The 18311-nt window shown below is 37.9% G+C and overlaps 1 protein-coding gene across 1 annotated transcript in view; it reads right to left on the bottom strand.

The window, feature by feature from the left end:
* The window catches only part of LOC143658291 (uncharacterized), a 129958-nt gene extending 111664 nt beyond the window's left edge, over window positions 1-18294 (bottom strand). Inside the window, 5 exon segments of the mRNA XM_077130446.1 lie at window positions 5348-6017; window positions 6084-6662; window positions 10710-10805; window positions 14817-14898; window positions 16933-18294. Coding sequence (XP_076986561.1) covers window positions 5348-6017; window positions 6084-6662; window positions 10710-10782 — 1322 coding nt within the window. The 5' untranslated portion in view covers window positions 10783-10805; window positions 14817-14898; window positions 16933-18294.
* Between the last annotated feature and the right edge of the window lie 17 nt (window positions 18295-18311).

The raw sequence follows: 18311 nt of genomic DNA, 5'->3' as shown, positions 1-18311 counted from the left end.
GCGTAAGAATAACCTCCAGGATTACCTCTCGACTCTTTGGAATCTCTCAGCCATTGACACTTTGCCTCATTTTACTCTTACCCCTTTTGGTCGAGAAGGTTCTCTCAGTCTCTTGATGTTAATTCTCAGCTCATTCTAGGGTTTTTCTCCAAAGGATCCAGTTTTTTAATCCATTCTGCCAGTCTATGTCTTTTGATTGGGGAGTTCAATCCATTAATATTTAGTGTTATTACTGTATGGGTAGTACTTTCCTCTACCATTTTGCCTTTTGTATTTTGTATGTCATATCTAATTTTCCTTCTTTCTACACTCTTCTCCACACCTCTCTCTTCTATCTTTTCGTATCTGTCTCTAGTGCTCCCTTTAGTATTTCTTGCAGAGCTGGTCTCTTGGTCACAAATTCTCTCAGTGATTTTTTTGTCTGAAAATGTTTTAATTTCTCCCTCATTTTTGAAGGACAATTTTGCTGGGTATAGAATTCTTGGTTGGCAGCTTTTCTCTTTTAGTAATTTAAATATATCATCCCACTGTCTTCTTGCCTCCAAGGTTTCTGCTGAGAAATCTACACATAGTCTTATTGGGTTTCCCTTGTATGTGATGGATTGATTTTCTCTTGCTTCTTTCAAGATCCTCTCTTTCTCTTTGACCTCTGACATTCTGACTAGTAAGTGTCTTGCAGAATGTCTATTTGGATCTATTCTCTTTGGGTTATGCTGCACTTCTTGGATCTGTAATTTTAGATCTTTCATAAGAGTTGGGAAATTTTCAGTGATAATTTCTTCCATTAGTTTTTCTCCTCCTTTTCCCTTCTCTTCTCCTTCTTGAACACCCACAACATGTATATTTGTGCATTTCATATTATCATTCAATTCCCTGAGTACCTGTTCATATTTTTCCATTTTTTTCCCTATAGTTTCTGTTTCTTGTCGGATTTCAGATGTTCCATCCTCCAGTTCACTAATCCTCACCTCTGTCTCTTGAAATCTACCATTGTAGGTTTCCACTGTTTTTTTCATTTCTACTGTACCTTTCATTCCCATAAGCTCTGTGATTTGTTTTTCAAATCACAGAGCTTTTTTTTTCCATTTCTTCTTTTTGTTCATTCCTTGCCTTCTTCATATCCTCCCTCAATTCATTGATTTGGTTTTTGATGATGTTTTCCATGTCTGTTCATATATTCTGAATTAAATGCTTCAGCTCTTGCATCTCCTTTGAACTATTGGTTTGTTTCTTTGACTGGGCTGTATCTTCAATTTTCCTGGTGTGATTTGTTATTTTTGCTGGCATCTAGACATTTAATTACCTTAGTTAGTTTATTCTGGTGATTGCTTTCACTTCTCTTACCTAGGGTTTTCTTGCTAGATGAATTTGTTGTCTATCTGTTCTTTGACCTTCAGTTCAGCTTTTTCTGGACCTCTAGCTTAGGTTTTGTTTAACAGAGGATAATTTTTCAGTTCTTGTTTTCTTGTTTCTTGCCCTGCTTGTATGGTGCCTTTTCCCTCCCCACCCTTAGGAGGGTCTACGTAGGTATTATAGACTCGAGCCAGGTTTTCCTGGACTAAACTGGCCTCCTTTCAGGGGCAAGGAGTCATCTGCATCAGTTTTCCCTGAGGGTGAGACCCAGCAGGTTAAAAGACTTTCCTGTGAAGTCTCTTAGGCTCTGTTTTTCTTATCCTGCTCAGTAAGTGGCGCGTCTGCCTGCAGGTCGCACCAGCAAAAGATGTTGAGGCACTTTTAACTTTGGAAGACTCTCCCTGCTGGGGGCATGGTGGAGACAGAGGAGAGGTTGTAGGCTTGTTTTAATGGCTTCAAATTGCCAAGCCCTGGGGTCTGAATTCCTTGAGGGAGGGATTCCACCTGAGTTGGGCTTCACCCCTCTCCTGGGGAAGACACAGGTGGGAGACAGCCCTGAAAGCAGCCCATTTCTGTCTATGCCTAGGCAGCTGCAGCCTGAGAAGTCCTGCCACTGAATCCAGAGGCTGCCAAGTCTCCGTAGAGACACAGCCACTAAATCCTGTATTTCCTCCCCTTTCCTCTTTTTCCGTGAGACCAATGAGCGACCTCTGCCTTGACCAGGTTTAGAGTCTCTTTCATTTCCCTCTGGGAAGCTGCCCCAGCACCGGCCGCCGTGGCTTGGGGAACTCATGGTTTTGGGGAGGCTTGCAGCCAGTCCAGCTGGTCCCGACTGGGGTACACTGTGTGTCTGGTCACTGACGTGGCTCCAGGAGCTGTTCGGTACTGTTTCTGGTTATTTATTAGTTTTTCTGGAGGACGAACTAAAACACGCACATTGCTAAGCTGCCGCCTTCATTCCCAGAGAGGAGTCTTATTAGGGTATTTTGATGAGGCTACTTCAGTTAAAGTGTGAACTACCTTATTCGGGATGGGAATTAATCTTTTTACTGGAGCTCTTTATAAATGGAATGAATACAGAGAGAAAAAGTCATAGAAGCCAGAAGCTGAAAGTTACAACCCCAGAAGAGAAGGGAGAAATTAGCAGATGCTGCCATGTATCTTGTCATGTTGCAGGAGTGAAGGAGCAGCCAGTCTTCGGAAAGAAAGCATCTTCTTGATGATGTCTTGGACATTTTTCCCAGATTCTAACCATAATCGAACAAGTTCCCATTGATTAAGCCAAACCATTTTATGGTTTCTGCTTCAGGTAGCCTACAAAACTCAAATATGTAATCATACACAAGGTGGTCTTTTGTTGTCTGGCTTCTTTCATGTAAGAAGTATCACTAACATACTTTTATGGCTGAATAATACCCATTGCATGATATATTGCATATGCTTATCATTTTACCTGCTGATGGATATTTAAGTTGTTTCCTTTTTTTCGCTATTATGAATAATGTGGGAATGTACATTGGTTGTTAGTGATATTTTCATGAATATTCATATACAAGTATTTGTTTGAGTACATGTTTTCAATTTTGGAGGAACCCCCAACTTCTTTACAGTGATGCACCCATTTTACGTTACTACCACCAATGTTCAAGGGTTCCAACTTTTGCAATGTTGCTATTTATATTAATTCACTGCCAGGAATTTAACAAATACTGACAAAAAAATTCCTGTGTGTTTTATTTAGCACTTAAAATATATATACAAGAATTCACCTCATGTAATCTCAGATGATTTTTAATGCCTGCATTCTCATGCATGCCTTTGTTTAAAATATTTAATAATAAAGTTTTTGTCACCTTTGGATGTTTCAAATAAATGAAATTAGCCCCCTTTTCAATTTTTGGTGTGTTGGAGTAGCTAGATGGAAATACCTGCAACAGTTGAACTGTAATCCAACAGTACTGATTCCTGAAGATGATTATAGAACTCTTAAGGTATTTACATGAGAGTGTAAAAACTGTGTGACTGACCCTTTATCCACTGTTTGGACAGATGAGCAAGAAAAAAAAAGAAAAAAGAAATAAATAATGGGGGTAGGTGGGATGCATGGGGGGTTCTTTTTTACTTTTATTTTTACTCTAGTTCTTATTTTTATTTTTATTTTTTTGAGCAATGAAAATGTTCAAAATTTGATTGTGATGAAGTCACAGCTATATGATGACACTGTGAACAAATGACTGTAGAACTTGGATGATTATATGGTATGTGAATATGTATCTCAATAAAACTGCTTTAAAATGTAGGCATTTATTTGTGATAGATCATTGGAACTGGCAGAAGTATTACAAATGGCACCAAAATAAGAAAAACCTGATTAGTATAATTATTCAGACTTCTTACTAACAAGTCAAATTACCAATTACAAGACATTTTGATTGGTAAGAAATTAGAATACTTCTATTTATTTTACATTGTTAGTCAACATTGCATGTGTATGCTGAGAATGTACTTAATCTTTTAAATTAAGTTATATGTTCCTTCATGTGATGCCAAAACAGTAAATGCATAAAGCCCACATTGTGTAGAACAATCCACAACTTAACCCATACAAAACTTTTTTCTATTCAACTAAGCCTTATTCTGTTTTGATTTTTTTCCATACAGTGAAAATGTATTGTATTTGCACAATGAAAATGTCCAATATTTGAAGAATATTCTTGGAAATGTTTTCTAAAACAATTATGCTAAAACCTTATAAAGCTGTGTCTTTCTATACATTTCCACGTTTATTAATTACTCAAATATAAAATGACATAAAATATGAAACAATTCACTTCTCTGTTCATACAAGAAAACACTGGCAATGAAACTATCACATTCCATTGCCATGTTCACTTCATAAAATCTGATGACCAAACTGCTTCCATTTTCAAGCGCTTGTGAGGTTTACCATCATCCAAAATTTCATAGAAAGCATTTCCAGAGTATATAGTAAGATTTCTGTGACGTATAAATTTGCTCATGTAGAACAGAGATATGATTCCTTAAGGCTTTCGTACTTTGTTGAGTGTAGAGTATTCCCTTGGGTGATAATAGGCTCTTTCTGCTGTGTGATTTAGGTGACAATTAAGGAGCTCTGATTTCTAGATGAAGGATTTTAGACAATCATTACATTCATGTCCTTTTTCACTGTTGGACAATTAGTTCTGTGGCCAAAACAGACATTAAATGCATCCATCAGGTTCTCTCCAGAATGATGTATTTGGTGTATATGTCACTTTCAAAAGAAAGCTTGCCACATTTCCTATTTCAAAAGTGTTTATCTACTCTGAGTTTGCTGATGATTGGAGAGCTCTGACATCTAGATGAAGGCTTTATCATATTCACTACAATATGAGGTTTTCCTCCCGTATGAGTCTGCTGACATAAGAAAAATATTCATTAATTGGGAAGACTTCACCAAATTCACTGCATCACAAAATTTCTCTCCTATACAAAACGCTCAAGGAGTTATGACTTTCTGAAGAAGGCTCTATTGTCATCACCATATTTGTGAGTTGTTAGTTTTTTTTAATACAATTAGATGAGACCCGTCTTGGCTTTCCTGCATTGACTACACCTGTAAGAGTCTCTCTTTTGAGCTCATATATTCAAAATACAACAAATGCGACTTTAAGAATGATTTCCCTTATTTGCTGTACCCGATGGAAATGCCACCTAAATAAAGTCTCTGATTTTCAAATAAAGCCTGTTGGTAATCACTGCATTCCTAATGTTTCTGTTGGTGGGATTCCTATGATACAATGAGTGATGCCTTTAAATGGAAGGCCTACCACATTCACTGGATCTCCAGTTTCTTTTTACCAAAGGGATTCCAGAAAGGTTGATTAAAATCACAGAAATGCCATGAATGTTCCATATGAGTTCTCTGAATACACTCAAAGCTATGACTAGCACAAAAACGTATTTTCGTATTCCCACATTTCATCCTGTATGCTGAGTTTGCCGATGATGATTAAGAGCTGATCTTCGAAAGAAGGCTTTCTGACATTCACTACATTCATAGGGCCTCTCTCCTGTGTGAGTTCTCCGGTGACCAATGAGAGTTGACAAAGTTGTGAATGCTTTCTTACACTCAGAGCATTCATACGGCTTCTCTCCTGTATGAATTCTTTGATGTACAGTGAGATAGGATTTAGCTGTGAACGCTTTATCACATACACAACATGTGAAGGGTTTCTCACCGGTATGGGTTCTCTGATGTATAATGAGGGTTGACTTACAAGATAAAACCTTTCCACATTCACTGCATCCATAAGACTTCACTCTTGCATGACAAGTTTGCAGATGATTAGTGAGACCTGACTTTTGGATGAAAGCTTGTTGACATTCATTGCATTCATAGGGTCTCTCTCCTGTGTGAGTTCGTTGATGAATAATGAGATGTGCCTTAGTAGAGAAGGCTTTCTTGCAATCACAGCAGTCATATGGTTTCTCTCCTGTATGAAGTCTCTGATGTACAATGAGATGTGCCTTTGATGTGAAGCCTTTATCACATACATTGCATCTATATGGTCTCTCTCCAGAATGAATTCTCTGATGCACAAGAAGTTTTGACTTCCAGGGGAAAACTTTGCCACATTCACTGCATCCATGGGATTTCCTTCCTGCATGATGAGTTTTCTTATGATTAGTGAGATCTGACTTCTGGATGAAAGCTTGTTGACATTCACTGCATCCAAATGGTCTCTCTCCTGTATGAATTCGCTGATGTATCAAGAGCTGAGACTTTTTCGAGAATGCTTTCTCACAATCTGAACATTCATATGGTTTCTCTCCTGTGTGAGTTCGCTGATGTACAGTGAGATGTGTCCTAACCATGAAGGCTTTATCACATAGTCTGCATCTGAAAGGTCTCTCTCCTGAATGAGTTCTCTGGTGTAAAATGAGTTTTGACTTCCAAGGGAACACTTTCCCACATTTATTGCAACCATAAGACTTCCCTTCTCTGTGATAAGTTTTCTGATGATAAATGAGTGCTGACTTTGTAATGAAGGCTTTTTGACACTGACTGCATCCATATGGTCTCTTTCCTATGTGAGTATGCTGATGACTTATGAGTAGTGACTTACTGGGAAAAGCTCTTTTACAGTCACGGCATTCATGGGGTTTCTTTCCTGCATGAGTTCTATGAGGCATGGTCATGAGTAGTTTACAAGCTTTCACTGCATATTCTTTGCATTGATATGATTTCTTTCCTAAAGCAGTTGAGTGATTAGTAAGCTCTGACTTCTGGATAAAGGTCAGTGTGCCTGCAACAGAATGAGCTAGATAACAATAACAGGTCCAGAAAAAATGTTTTTTTCAATTACTGTAAAAAAACTTAGTGAGTCAATTAGTAAAATGTGAATAATGTCAATAGATTAGATTATAGCACTATACCAGTGTCAATTTTCTGATTTTGATCATTACATTCTGGTTATGTAAAAGAATGTCCTTGCTTCTAGGAAAGGCACATTTAGTTATTCAGGTGTAAAGAGTTCAGAAAATCTATGTTTCTATAGGGGTGGGTGTGTGAGGTATGGGTAGATACATAGATTGAAAGACACACTGAGGTAAAAGAAATGTGGTCATGCAACAAAACTTGAAGACTCTATGTTTAGTGAAATAAGCCAGATACAAAAGGACAAATATTGAATGGTGTCACTAATATGAACTAATTGTAAAGAGCAAACTCAAAGAGTTAAAATTTAGAGTATAGGTTACCAGGAGATACAAAGAAGATACAGAATGGGGAGCTGATGCATGATTTGTACAGAATTTTTAATAAGGTTGATTGTAAATGTCTGGAAATGGACAGAGGTGATGATAGCACATTATTGTGTAATTGACAGCACTGAATTACAGGTGTTATTGTGGTAGAAAGGGGGAAACTTAGGATTGCGTATGTCACTAGAAGGAAAGCCAAAACATAAAACATGGGACTGTATAACAAATGAATCCTGTTGTGGTTAATAGTACAAACTTAAGACTATTCTTCAAATGTACATCACTATTATAAGGTATTAATAACAGTGTGGTATGTGGGGAAAAATATGCAAACTATGGACTATAGTTAACAGTAATAATGTAATAGTCAATTGTAGGAAAGGTGTCATACCAATGCTAAGTGTCAATAACAGGGTGGGGGTATAAAATACGAGCCTTTTCCTTTTGGAGCAATGAGAATATATTCAAATTGACTGTGGTGATGAATGCACAACTCTATGATTCTACCAAGAACCTCTGACCGTACACTTTGGATGGATTGTATGGGGTGCAAATAAAGCTGTTTAAAAAGAGAAACCTACAAATGTGGTAAACTATTAGCATTTAGGAAGAATATACTGCAAATATGAATCATTTTTGGAAGTTTTTACTAAGTCTAAGCTATTTAGAAATAAGTATTTTCAAAAAGAGAAAAAGAAAAATCAAAGGAAGATGTTTATGAATAAAGCTGGATAAGTATGTTCCTAAAAGCATGATTCCTAAAGGCCTAAATATAGAAAGGATAAATTGTGCTATGGCAACTTGATGGCTTCCTACACAGCAATCCTGTACTCTTGTTCTAGGTAATGTGTTGTGCTGCCTGTAAAAATTCACTGAGCTGAATATTTAAGAGTTGTATACTGTTCTGCATGTATATGATTCTTCAAAAATTCAGGCAGAAATCAGGAAATGCTGACTTGTAGGAGAAACCGGAAGCAAAATTTGATATTATGCTAATAGTAAAAGAATACCATTTGAAATGATAGTAGGAGGGGATGATATATCTGATTAACACTTTTAAAATGGCATTCTGCGTGTGTGTGTAACAGTTACTACTTTGACAAAGTCTTAGATACTGAGACATAAATCCTATTTTTTAGGCTTGTAGACTATGGTTGTGAGAATTGGTAAATATCTGCCAAGTCATATAGCATCATTCTTAGAGGATTATTTAGAGCCCTCTCTCCATCCTTCAACTTAGAAGGTTGTTCATTTTATATGATGGTTTAATTATCTTTCAGTGTCAAAAACAAGTTTTTAAATCTAATCCATCCTGTGGGTGTAACCCATTGTAAATAGGACCTTTTGATGAGGTTATCTCAGTTAAGGTGTGGCCCCCGCCCAATTAGGAGAGATATTAATCTATTACTGGAGTCCTTTATAAGAAGAATGAAATTCAGACACAGAGAAAGAGCCTCAGGGAGCAAGAAGCTGAACACCAACAGAACAAGAAAGAGAAAGAAGAGATCAGTAGAAGCCACCATGCGCCTTGCCACGTAAAAAGCTAAGGAACAAAAACTGCCAGGAGCCAGCCCCAGAATGCCAGTCTTTGGGGAAACAGTACAGTCTTGATAATGCACTGATTTGGCCTTTTTTTCCAGCCTCGAACTGTGAGCAAATAAATTCCCATTGTTGAACCCAACCCATTTCATGGTATTTGCTTGAGCAGCCTATGAAACTAAAACATTTCCTGTTAGAAATGTCAAAGGAACTTTTATATAAATAAATAAAAACAACATAATAATAAACAAATCAGTCTTGCTATTATATGAAGATTAGAGAAAAGTAAGAGCAAAAAAGGGAGAGTATATTGGAGGCAATAGTAACAATATCTGCAAGACATAATGGACTTTGAGGCTTAAGTAAAATATTAGGTACAGAAAGGGATGGAGGACCTCAGGTTATACTGTCAGACTTCTGGTAGGTAGACAGAAGTCTGGGAGTCCACAGCAAATAAATAGTATTATTAAAGCAATAAAACTGAATGAGATTATACTGGGAGCATGTGGAAGACAGAAATGGACAAGGATGAAGCTTTATGGTCTCCAACTTTAAAGACCCTAAGAAAAGAAGATGCCCAAGGATGGAGAAAATCCATGAATCAGCCCCAAAGAATGACTATCAAGGAAGATGCCAAATTAATTAAATTTTAGGAATAAATGCCTGCAGAAGTAGATTAGAATGAAGGATCCTCAGATTCTCACTTAAAGGTTAAGTGCAATTAGCCTCTCTTCCCAAATCTTTCTTTACTAATTCTACATGGTGTAAAGAGGTAATCTTACCCAAAGAGTGGTCTGACCTTTTGTTCTCAGCTACTGGGAGGTTATTGCTAGGTTCCTGGAATATTCTGCAAATAGGATTATGGAGTGCTTTTATTTGCCTGGGGGCTCTGCCACCGAACAGTTGAACAATGTGATTTGTGATGGGTGCTTTGGGACACACTGTATTAGTTCCAATGGCTGGAGAGACAAGAAAATAAAGGTATTAGCCCATACCTCCAGGAAGGGCTAGCAGCTAAAGGTCAATCACAGAGGCATTATATGATCAAGCCCCAATAAAAACTCATCAAAGGCTCAGATGAGCTTCTCTGGTTGGCAATATCCTGTGCATATTGTCACACAATGTGACCAGTGAGGAGTTAATGCTATTCCATGCATCCACAAGGAGAGAATCACTAGAAAGTCTTCATTTGAACCCCTCCTGGATTTTGCCATGTGTGTCTCTTCCCTTGGATATTTTAAATTTGAATTGTTTTCCAGTAATGAACATATATTCATAAGTACATAAGCTTTCTTGATTATGTGAGTTGTTCTAGAGAATTAATGAACATGACAAGTGATTGTTGGGACCCTTGCATTCATACCAAATGACCTTGAGGGTGGTTCTGGGGACTCTCAAACTTGTAGCTGGTATCAAAATTGAAGGCAGTCTTCTGGGGACCATTTCCTCAGACTGTGCAGATTGGCTAAACTCACTGCAGCATGCAGAAGACAACAAACTTCCCAAAACACTAATATCACATTTCCAGGAATACAAATGTGGTCAACACTCCCACCTTCTAGCTTGCTTTGATACATTCTCACACAGTACTTAGAAATGCAACTGGAATATAGAATCCAACCAGTGGGCCAGCTTAACTACCCTTACTGCAGAATAAATTGTGATACTGTATTGGTTGTGAGAATTATTATTATTTTTTGATCAGCGTGGAAAGGATGAAAACATGAAATGTAGAGAAAACAGGAGGTGAGTTATCAGAGAGGAAGTAGAAGAAAAAGAGGGAGAAAGTCTGGAGGATGCTGCAAAAAAAAACAATATTCGACTGAACAGTGGAACAATCCAAGAGAGAAAAAGAAGAGGAATACCTTCTTTAAAACACTAAGCAAAAGAGAGCCCAAACAATGATTTAGGTACTTGTAATCACCTTCAAAATTTTAGTAGCACTGAACACATCTAGAAGAGGTCAACCCTTCAGGGTTTTTACATTCTTTTATATTACATTACTTTACATTCAAGGATCTCCTATTATGCTGGTTCTGTAACTCACCCACCTGAAGAATGCTGATATTGCATTTCATCTTCTACCTTCCATGGCTCTTCTCTATGCACCAAATTCAGGATCATATCTGATTTGGTAGCTTGATAGCCTGTTCATGGGAAATGACAAAGACTTGGGTGTTTGTAATGGGACTTGGGGGAGGAGTCTAAGAACAGCACAGGACATTTCAGGAACTAACACACTTTCACCTTGGCATGTTATGTTCTATCTGGTAACTGAAGAGGGACTAAGAATCTATTATCTATACAGGAAATTTCTGTACCTTGAAGCTCTCTGGAAGCCACAGCAACTGAAAATGGAAAAGCTAAACTATCCTTACCCATTGTTACAAGGTTGTTATAATTCTCCAACATCACATCCTGGTATAGGTTTTTTTGGCAGGACTAGTAGCTGTCATTCTTCCCAGGTAAAGTCCACAGATATATCCTTATATGATATTAATTCCTGTAATAACACATTCCTTTTCAATCTTAGGTGATCATCACTGGATGTCATTAAAAAAAGGTATATGTTCTGTTATTTTCACAATAAGTTATGAAGGCGTGTGTGTTTTATGTTTCACAATAAGTTATGAAGGCTTGTGTGTGTTTTAAGCTTTCATTATTCATTATGGAAACAAGTAAAATGCCATTAAAAAATCTTGCCACTGTGCATTTATCAAGCAATCCAATAAATTATAAGTTTTTGGAATGTGTGACCATCAAATTCTATGGCCAATACCTCCCTAAAACCAAAATCTCTGAAAAATATTTTTAACATCTATTTGGGAGGTGTAGACTAATTGCTAACATATAAACGCAGCACATACTAGTGCTCAAGGAGTTTCTACCTTGTGAGTATGTTTCAAACGAACAGGCAGTAAAACCAGCCATGAAATGATAACACACTCAAGAATTACCAGCACAGGATATTATATATGAACGTTTAATGTACTGAGAAATAAGACACACAAAATATAGGTAAGGAACAAGAGGTTAATATAAATGACCATGCAGATGCATGAGGGCCATAACAAAATTAAAAATAAAGTACACTGTATCCAAACTTAGAGACCCAATCAACAAATTGACAGCCAATTAAATTCAGCTAAAGATTAGTACACTAGAACTGAAATCTCAAGAAACCTCTAAAAAGGCAGCAAAAAAGGCAAACAGGTGGACTATATGAAGGAGATGATAAGAAACACGGAGGAGCAATAAGCTTTGTTACCTATTACAATGAAATTCTGACTGTTAACTACCTGGAGGTAATCAGACTCCACAGGTTAACAGCATAATCCTCTACAAAATTGCCTTTCAGCCACCAGCCACATGTCTGAAGGCTCCCAGGTCACCCACACTTTTGACCAAATGGCTATAAATTTGGGACTTACCACCCTTTTAGGTTTTATAACTCACTAGAATGACTCTCCAAATTTAGGAAAACACTATACTTACAATTAAAGTTTCATTACAAGAAAGGAGACAGATCAGAAAAAGACCCCTACCCCCCACAAAAGAGAGATATGCTTAGGGTGAGGGCTGGGACATTTTAAAATGTAAAGTTTCCATGTCCTCTCCATGAGGAATCAGAAAACATGTCACCCTCCCGGCACTTTGATGTGTACTACAAATCAAGCCCAAGCTTCATGTATGAAGTTTTACTGGAGTCGCATCACATAGGTATAATTGATGGAATGAATCAACGCCCAAGTGATTGAACTCAATCTCCAGCTCCTTTCTGCTCCCCATTGGCTGGACTGCTATCCTGTGGCTCAAGCCCCAAGCTGCTAACTATTTGGTCTGACATCTGGCATGGCCAGCCCCACTCCAAAATTGCTGGTGTGGTACCGAGACCCTGAGTCATCCCATTAGCATGAACTATCAGGTGTGGTCTGGGGTACATCAGGAATAATAAGACATTCCTATCACAGGAAATTCCAAAGATTTAGAGCTAAATCCCCAGAAGCCAGGAAAAAGGCTAGCTCTATTTTTGGAGGCCAAATACTATATAGGAGGTTAATTCTAAAACTTATATGAATGTGCAAAATACTTGGAACACTTGGAATACCAAGAAAAAATGGAGGACATAACCCTACCAGATTTCAAGACTCGTTATATGAAAACCTACAATAATTAAAACAGTATAGTACTATTGTATAGTGCTATATGATTGTATAACTATATAGCTTTTACTATGTGGTCGTGTGATTGTGAAAACCTGTGTCTGCTGCTCCCTTTATCTAGGGTATGGACAGATGAATAAAAAATATGGATTAAAAATAAAATAAAAAAACAAATAATAGGGGAACAAAGGTTAAAATATATTGGGTAGATGGAAACGAGGGATAAGGGGTATGCGGTTTATGAATTTTTTCTTTTTTCTTTTTATTCTTTTCCTGAAGTGATGCAAAAGTTCTAAAAATGATTATGGTGATAACTACACAATTATGTGATAATATTGTGAGCCACTGATTGTATACCATGTATGGACTGTACATACATATGTGAAGATTTCTCAATAAAAATATTAAGGAAAGATGCGGGGGTGCAAGGGTAGTTCAGTGATAGATTTCTCAACTGCCATGAGGAAGACCCAGGTTTGATTGCCGGCCCATGCACATACCCCCACCCCCCGCCACACACACACACACAAAAATTAACAAATGGTGCTGCAATACCGGGACAGTCATATGGAAAAAGAATGAAATGCGACTCCCACCATATACCATACAAAAAAAAAAAGATGCCATGCAATTTAGCGGAGGAAAGGAAAATACAGTTGTCAGTAAACTGTGCTATTTTAATTGGATAGCTATGTGGAAAAAAGAACTTTCACTTTGTGCCTCAAACATACAAAAATAAATTCAAGATGGATCACAAACCTAAATATAAACAGTAAAATAATACAACCTCTAGGAGAAAACTTCAAGAATACATTGGTCATCTTCAAGTTTGCAAAGATTTCATCAACAAGATAAAAAAAACACCATCCATAAAGGGAAACGCTGAGAACTAGCAGGACAGATCTTTGCCAGTTCTCACAACCACAATCCAGTTTCAAACAAATATCACTCTTATTTGAAGGCAACTGTGGGTATGTGGGTACTAACCACTGCATTACTTCAAATAAAGAGCAACAAAAAAATTTTCTAAGATTTAAGCGTCAGGAAATAATTGCTTCCTTTGAGGAGCTGGTCTGAATTCTCCATATGAACACATATCAGTTGTCCTCTAGAGTTTTTCATGTTATCATTTGTGTCAGGCAGAATTCTAACAATGCCCTCTAATTATTAAATTAAATATTAATTTAGGTACTACTGCGAAGGGACTTTGGAGATGTAATTAATATTCAGGATCAACTGACCTTAAAGGTAGGGAGACCGCATCCTGAATTATCTGGGTGTGCACAAAGTAGTTAGCATAAGCTCTTAAAAACAGAAGAGGATGGCAAAGGAGTCGGATACGTGAGACAGAAAAAGAAGTTGCAGAGTTAACAGGACTCAGCCAACACTGCTGGAAAAGGCACAGAAATCATCCAAAGGAATGCAAGCAGTCTATAGGAGCAAAGATCAACCCCTAACTGACAGCCAGTAAGGAGAAGGCTCTCCATCCTATAGATGCAAGGAAATGGATTCTGCCAACAACTTGAAGAGAATTTGGAAGCAAATTCTTCCCAAGGCCTACAAATAAAAGTCCAATTGGCCAACATCTTGACTTTGGCCTTATGAAACCCAGAGCAGAGAATTCAAGTAAGTCAACCCAGATTTCAGGCCTAAAGAACTATGAGATAAAGAATGTATGTCATTGTAGGCTGCTAAAAGCTTGTAATAATCTGTTATGTAAGCAATAGAAAACTAATACATTATTGATATTAAACACAATTTATAATTCTACTTACATTTACCGTACATCCTTACATATTTATTCACCTCTACTCAAACTTCAGGTACTTTGTATGTACCTCAATACACTTCCCAATTCCACCTTTGGCTTGATCTTTATAGTGTGTTTTACTTTTCCTCAAATTTTGAATTTAAAAGTATTTATTTTTCCATTTAATAGTTATTGTTATAAGATTCTGGAAATCTGGATGAAATGCAAAACAGAGAAACACTCACCAGGACCTTGGTCATTTTCTTCTCTTAGGAAATGGCCAGCAAATCTCAAATCCGGCCTAATCCGTTCTCTTCTGTATCTGAACTTTTGTCAAAAGATTTCCCATCAAGGATAAATAAGACATTTCAAAGATGGAAAGGAAAATGCCAATTGGCCAGTAGCTTAGCTTCCAGAATTCTAAAAAAATTACTCACCAATTCCTGAAAGTACAAGGCTAAGGTTGCATAAAAAGGGTCCTCAGAGATCACACAAATCATATACCAACGAGGAATTTCTAGGCCCTGCCCTTACCACTAAACACAAACATATGCAAAAAGCCAGTAGGAACCTGGCTTTTCTCTAGTACAGGATTAGAGCTAGTTAAGTCCAGACTTCTCTGAGGTCTAACAAGTTTTAGCATCTAGAGATCAAGTTCTAGACTGAATATCAAAACAAACTGGGTGGGGTATGTAAATCTGTACCCCAGGAGTTGTGTGGTTCAGTTGTGTGAATCAAATGTATTTATACTTAAATCACCCTCCCATTCAAGGCAACAGTATTATTTAAAAGTTGCTTGCTTAGTTCTCAAACCACTGCACAAATTTTTTATAAGCTTTCTGTTTAAAGTGGCGCTGTTGGTAAGAGGAAACCCGGACTGAACACCCCGTAGTCTTCACAGACACCAAAATAAAGTTTCCTGTGGAGCCCAAGAAGGGAGGCAGAGTCGGGGTTCAGTAGGACTCCTCACAGTCCAACTCAAGATCCGTTGGGTTCTTGAGTTGAAGGAACTTAAGCAAACACCTCTCAGATGCCGAGAAGATCCGTGGGGCCACTACTTGCCACAGACCCACAGCAGCTGAACTGCGGCAATCCTACTCTGCGCGGCCCAAGCCTTTAGCCAGGTTCGGATTCAATCCACCCAAGGCCAAATCCTCATGCACTCCTGACGTCCCTTGGTCGGTGATGTCACAGGAACCCAGCTCAGCCTCCGAGCTGACCCAGTCAAATTCGTCCACTGGAAAAATGGCAGAAACCAGCCAAACTGCGTGTCCCAGAAACCCCTGTGGTGGCCAAAGAGCCAAGATGCACCGCTGCTAGAAGTGGATACCGTGGCTGGACCTCAAAACTCTAATTCCCAGAAACCTCAGCTCCTTAACCCTGCTTTAGTTGTCATCAAAGCATTTCTCATTTCTTGCCATTATATCATATTGTTTATTGACCTTCTCTTCTATACAAGGCAGAAGGCAAGGATTATGCAATTCGTGTTCACTGCTCTATCCTGGTGTGTACCACGTAAATACTTGTTGAATAAATGGGTGAAAGCTTTGACCTTTCTACTTACAATGATACGATCCTGAAATTTCTGAGGAAAGTAACAAACATTCCAAGAATTAATGATCTTTTATTTAATTCTATAGAAAAGGAAACTAAAAACAGCTTCAACTTCAAAGTAAAATGGTACATCACTTAAAAAAAAAAACAAGAAAATCACAATATCAGTTTAAATTATAGTTTAATTGTAGAGAAATAAAGCATTCTCTACTTTCCACAAGCCTCAAATTCAGCAATTTCCAAACTGCACAGCAAAAGACAAGTAATATACTTATACTTTATAATATTCATGAAATATGTACACCATGAGTGCTATAATATTGTCATGATTATTACCCATCTTCTTTTTGGGGGGAGGGGGAATGTCTTCTGTAACCCAGCTTAAATATCACTTTCTCAAATGGATATCCCTGACTCCTAGGTTTCAAATTTCAATAGGTTTCCTTCTTCTGTGTCCCACTGTCCTCTGAGCTACTTCCAACTTTCTGTCACCACAGACAGTAATCTTTACTTGTCTGCCTTCCACAATGGACTCCAAACTCAAAATCAAGAACTTTGGATTATTCATCCTTAGACAGTCCAGTGACAGCATGCTGATATGCTGGTATGCGGAGTGAATGGCTGAATTTGAATCATAAAACTGAATCTTATCCCTTTCTTCACTTCCCATACTAAAAAAATACAAAAATACAGAATATATATATCATACTCCCTTTCGTAAATGAAAGAGAGTAAAAGGATTCTAATAGGCATTAGATGCATATTAGATGAGATATGGGTGGGAGCAAGACATATTTAAATGGATACCTGTTTATATCATTTTTACTTGTGAACAGTGTGAGTCCATGACCACTGCAAATAAATTTAAAATAGAATCCAGTGGACAAATAGTCCCCCACACTCTAGCAATGAGGGCCCAGTTCAGGATGACTAATGGAGAGACGTGGAAGATCAAATCATAGACTTTCTGGTCAGACATTATGAGATTCAACACCTACTAGACATGTGACATAACAAAGACAGCTTAAACTTTTATGAGACAATTCAACCAATTACCTCATAAGGGGCTGACTGACCAATTATTGACTAATGCTCACTTATTCAACCAATACTAACTGAGTAAGTGAGCACATATTAAGTGCTGGGTATAGAATGCCAAACTGGAGATGAAATAGCAAAGAATAGCAAAACTGGTCCTGACCTCAAGAAGCTTACAATTTGATTGAGAAGTCAACCCGAAGTGAACAATGAACGCTGCGTTTGCAATCAATGCTGTGGAGAACAGGACATGGCTCTGAAAAGGCAGAGAGGATTTGACCTAGTCAGGAAAAGCTTCTTTGAACAGGTAGTGATTGAAATGACATCTCAAGGATGAAGAGAAGCATGTGAAGATGGGAGAAAATAATCCCAATAGACAAGACAGAGCAGACAAGATCTGAAGCTGAGAGGAAGCACATAATATACAGGGCACTGAAGGAGGCCAGAGGAGCCAGAGCCCTCACCCCTATTTGATTTAAATAATGAGATATGGGCCTTTTGAGCTAAGATTTAGATGAGATTTTAGACTATGAGTTGGCATTTCAATGGGTTCGTACCTTTGTAGATAATGGGACTGGACACATTATGATGGGTTCATACCTTTGTGGATACTGGGATTGGACACATTGCATGTGGGTCAGAAATGAATTACTGGGTCCAGTGGTAGGCAGAATAATGGCCTCTCAATGATGTCTAAACCCTATTCTCTAGAACCTGTGAATAAAGAAAGCAGATAGAGTTAAGGTTGCTCATCAGCAGTCCTTAAATTAGGAAGATTATCCTGGATTATCTGGATGTGCCCAAAGTAATCACAAGGATTCTTAAATATGGAAGAGGCAGGCAGAAGAGTCAGTGTCAGAGTGATGAAAGACTTCCCTGGTTATTGCTGGCTTTGAAAATGGAAGGGGACTACAAGCCAAGAAATACAGGCAGCCTCCAGAAGCTTGAAAAGGTAAAAAAATGGATTTTCCCCTAGATCCTTCAAAAAAGAAATGCAGTTCTGCCAACAACTTGATTTTTGTCCAGTGAGAAACATTTCAGACTTAGGAAGCCCAGAATTTCAATTTGGGCTGTTTAAAGCCAACAAATTTAGGGTGATTTGTTACCGGAACCATAAGAAACTACTATATTTGTATGTCCACATTCAT

Source organism: Tamandua tetradactyla, chromosome 16 (genome assembly GCF_023851605.1).
Source record: "Tamandua tetradactyla isolate mTamTet1 chromosome 16, mTamTet1.pri, whole genome shotgun sequence".
In the NCBI taxonomy this organism is placed as follows: domain Eukaryota; kingdom Metazoa; phylum Chordata; class Mammalia; order Pilosa; family Myrmecophagidae; genus Tamandua; species Tamandua tetradactyla.
Note: the sequence above shows the minus strand (reverse complement) of the source record. Positions and strands in the feature narration are given on the sequence as shown.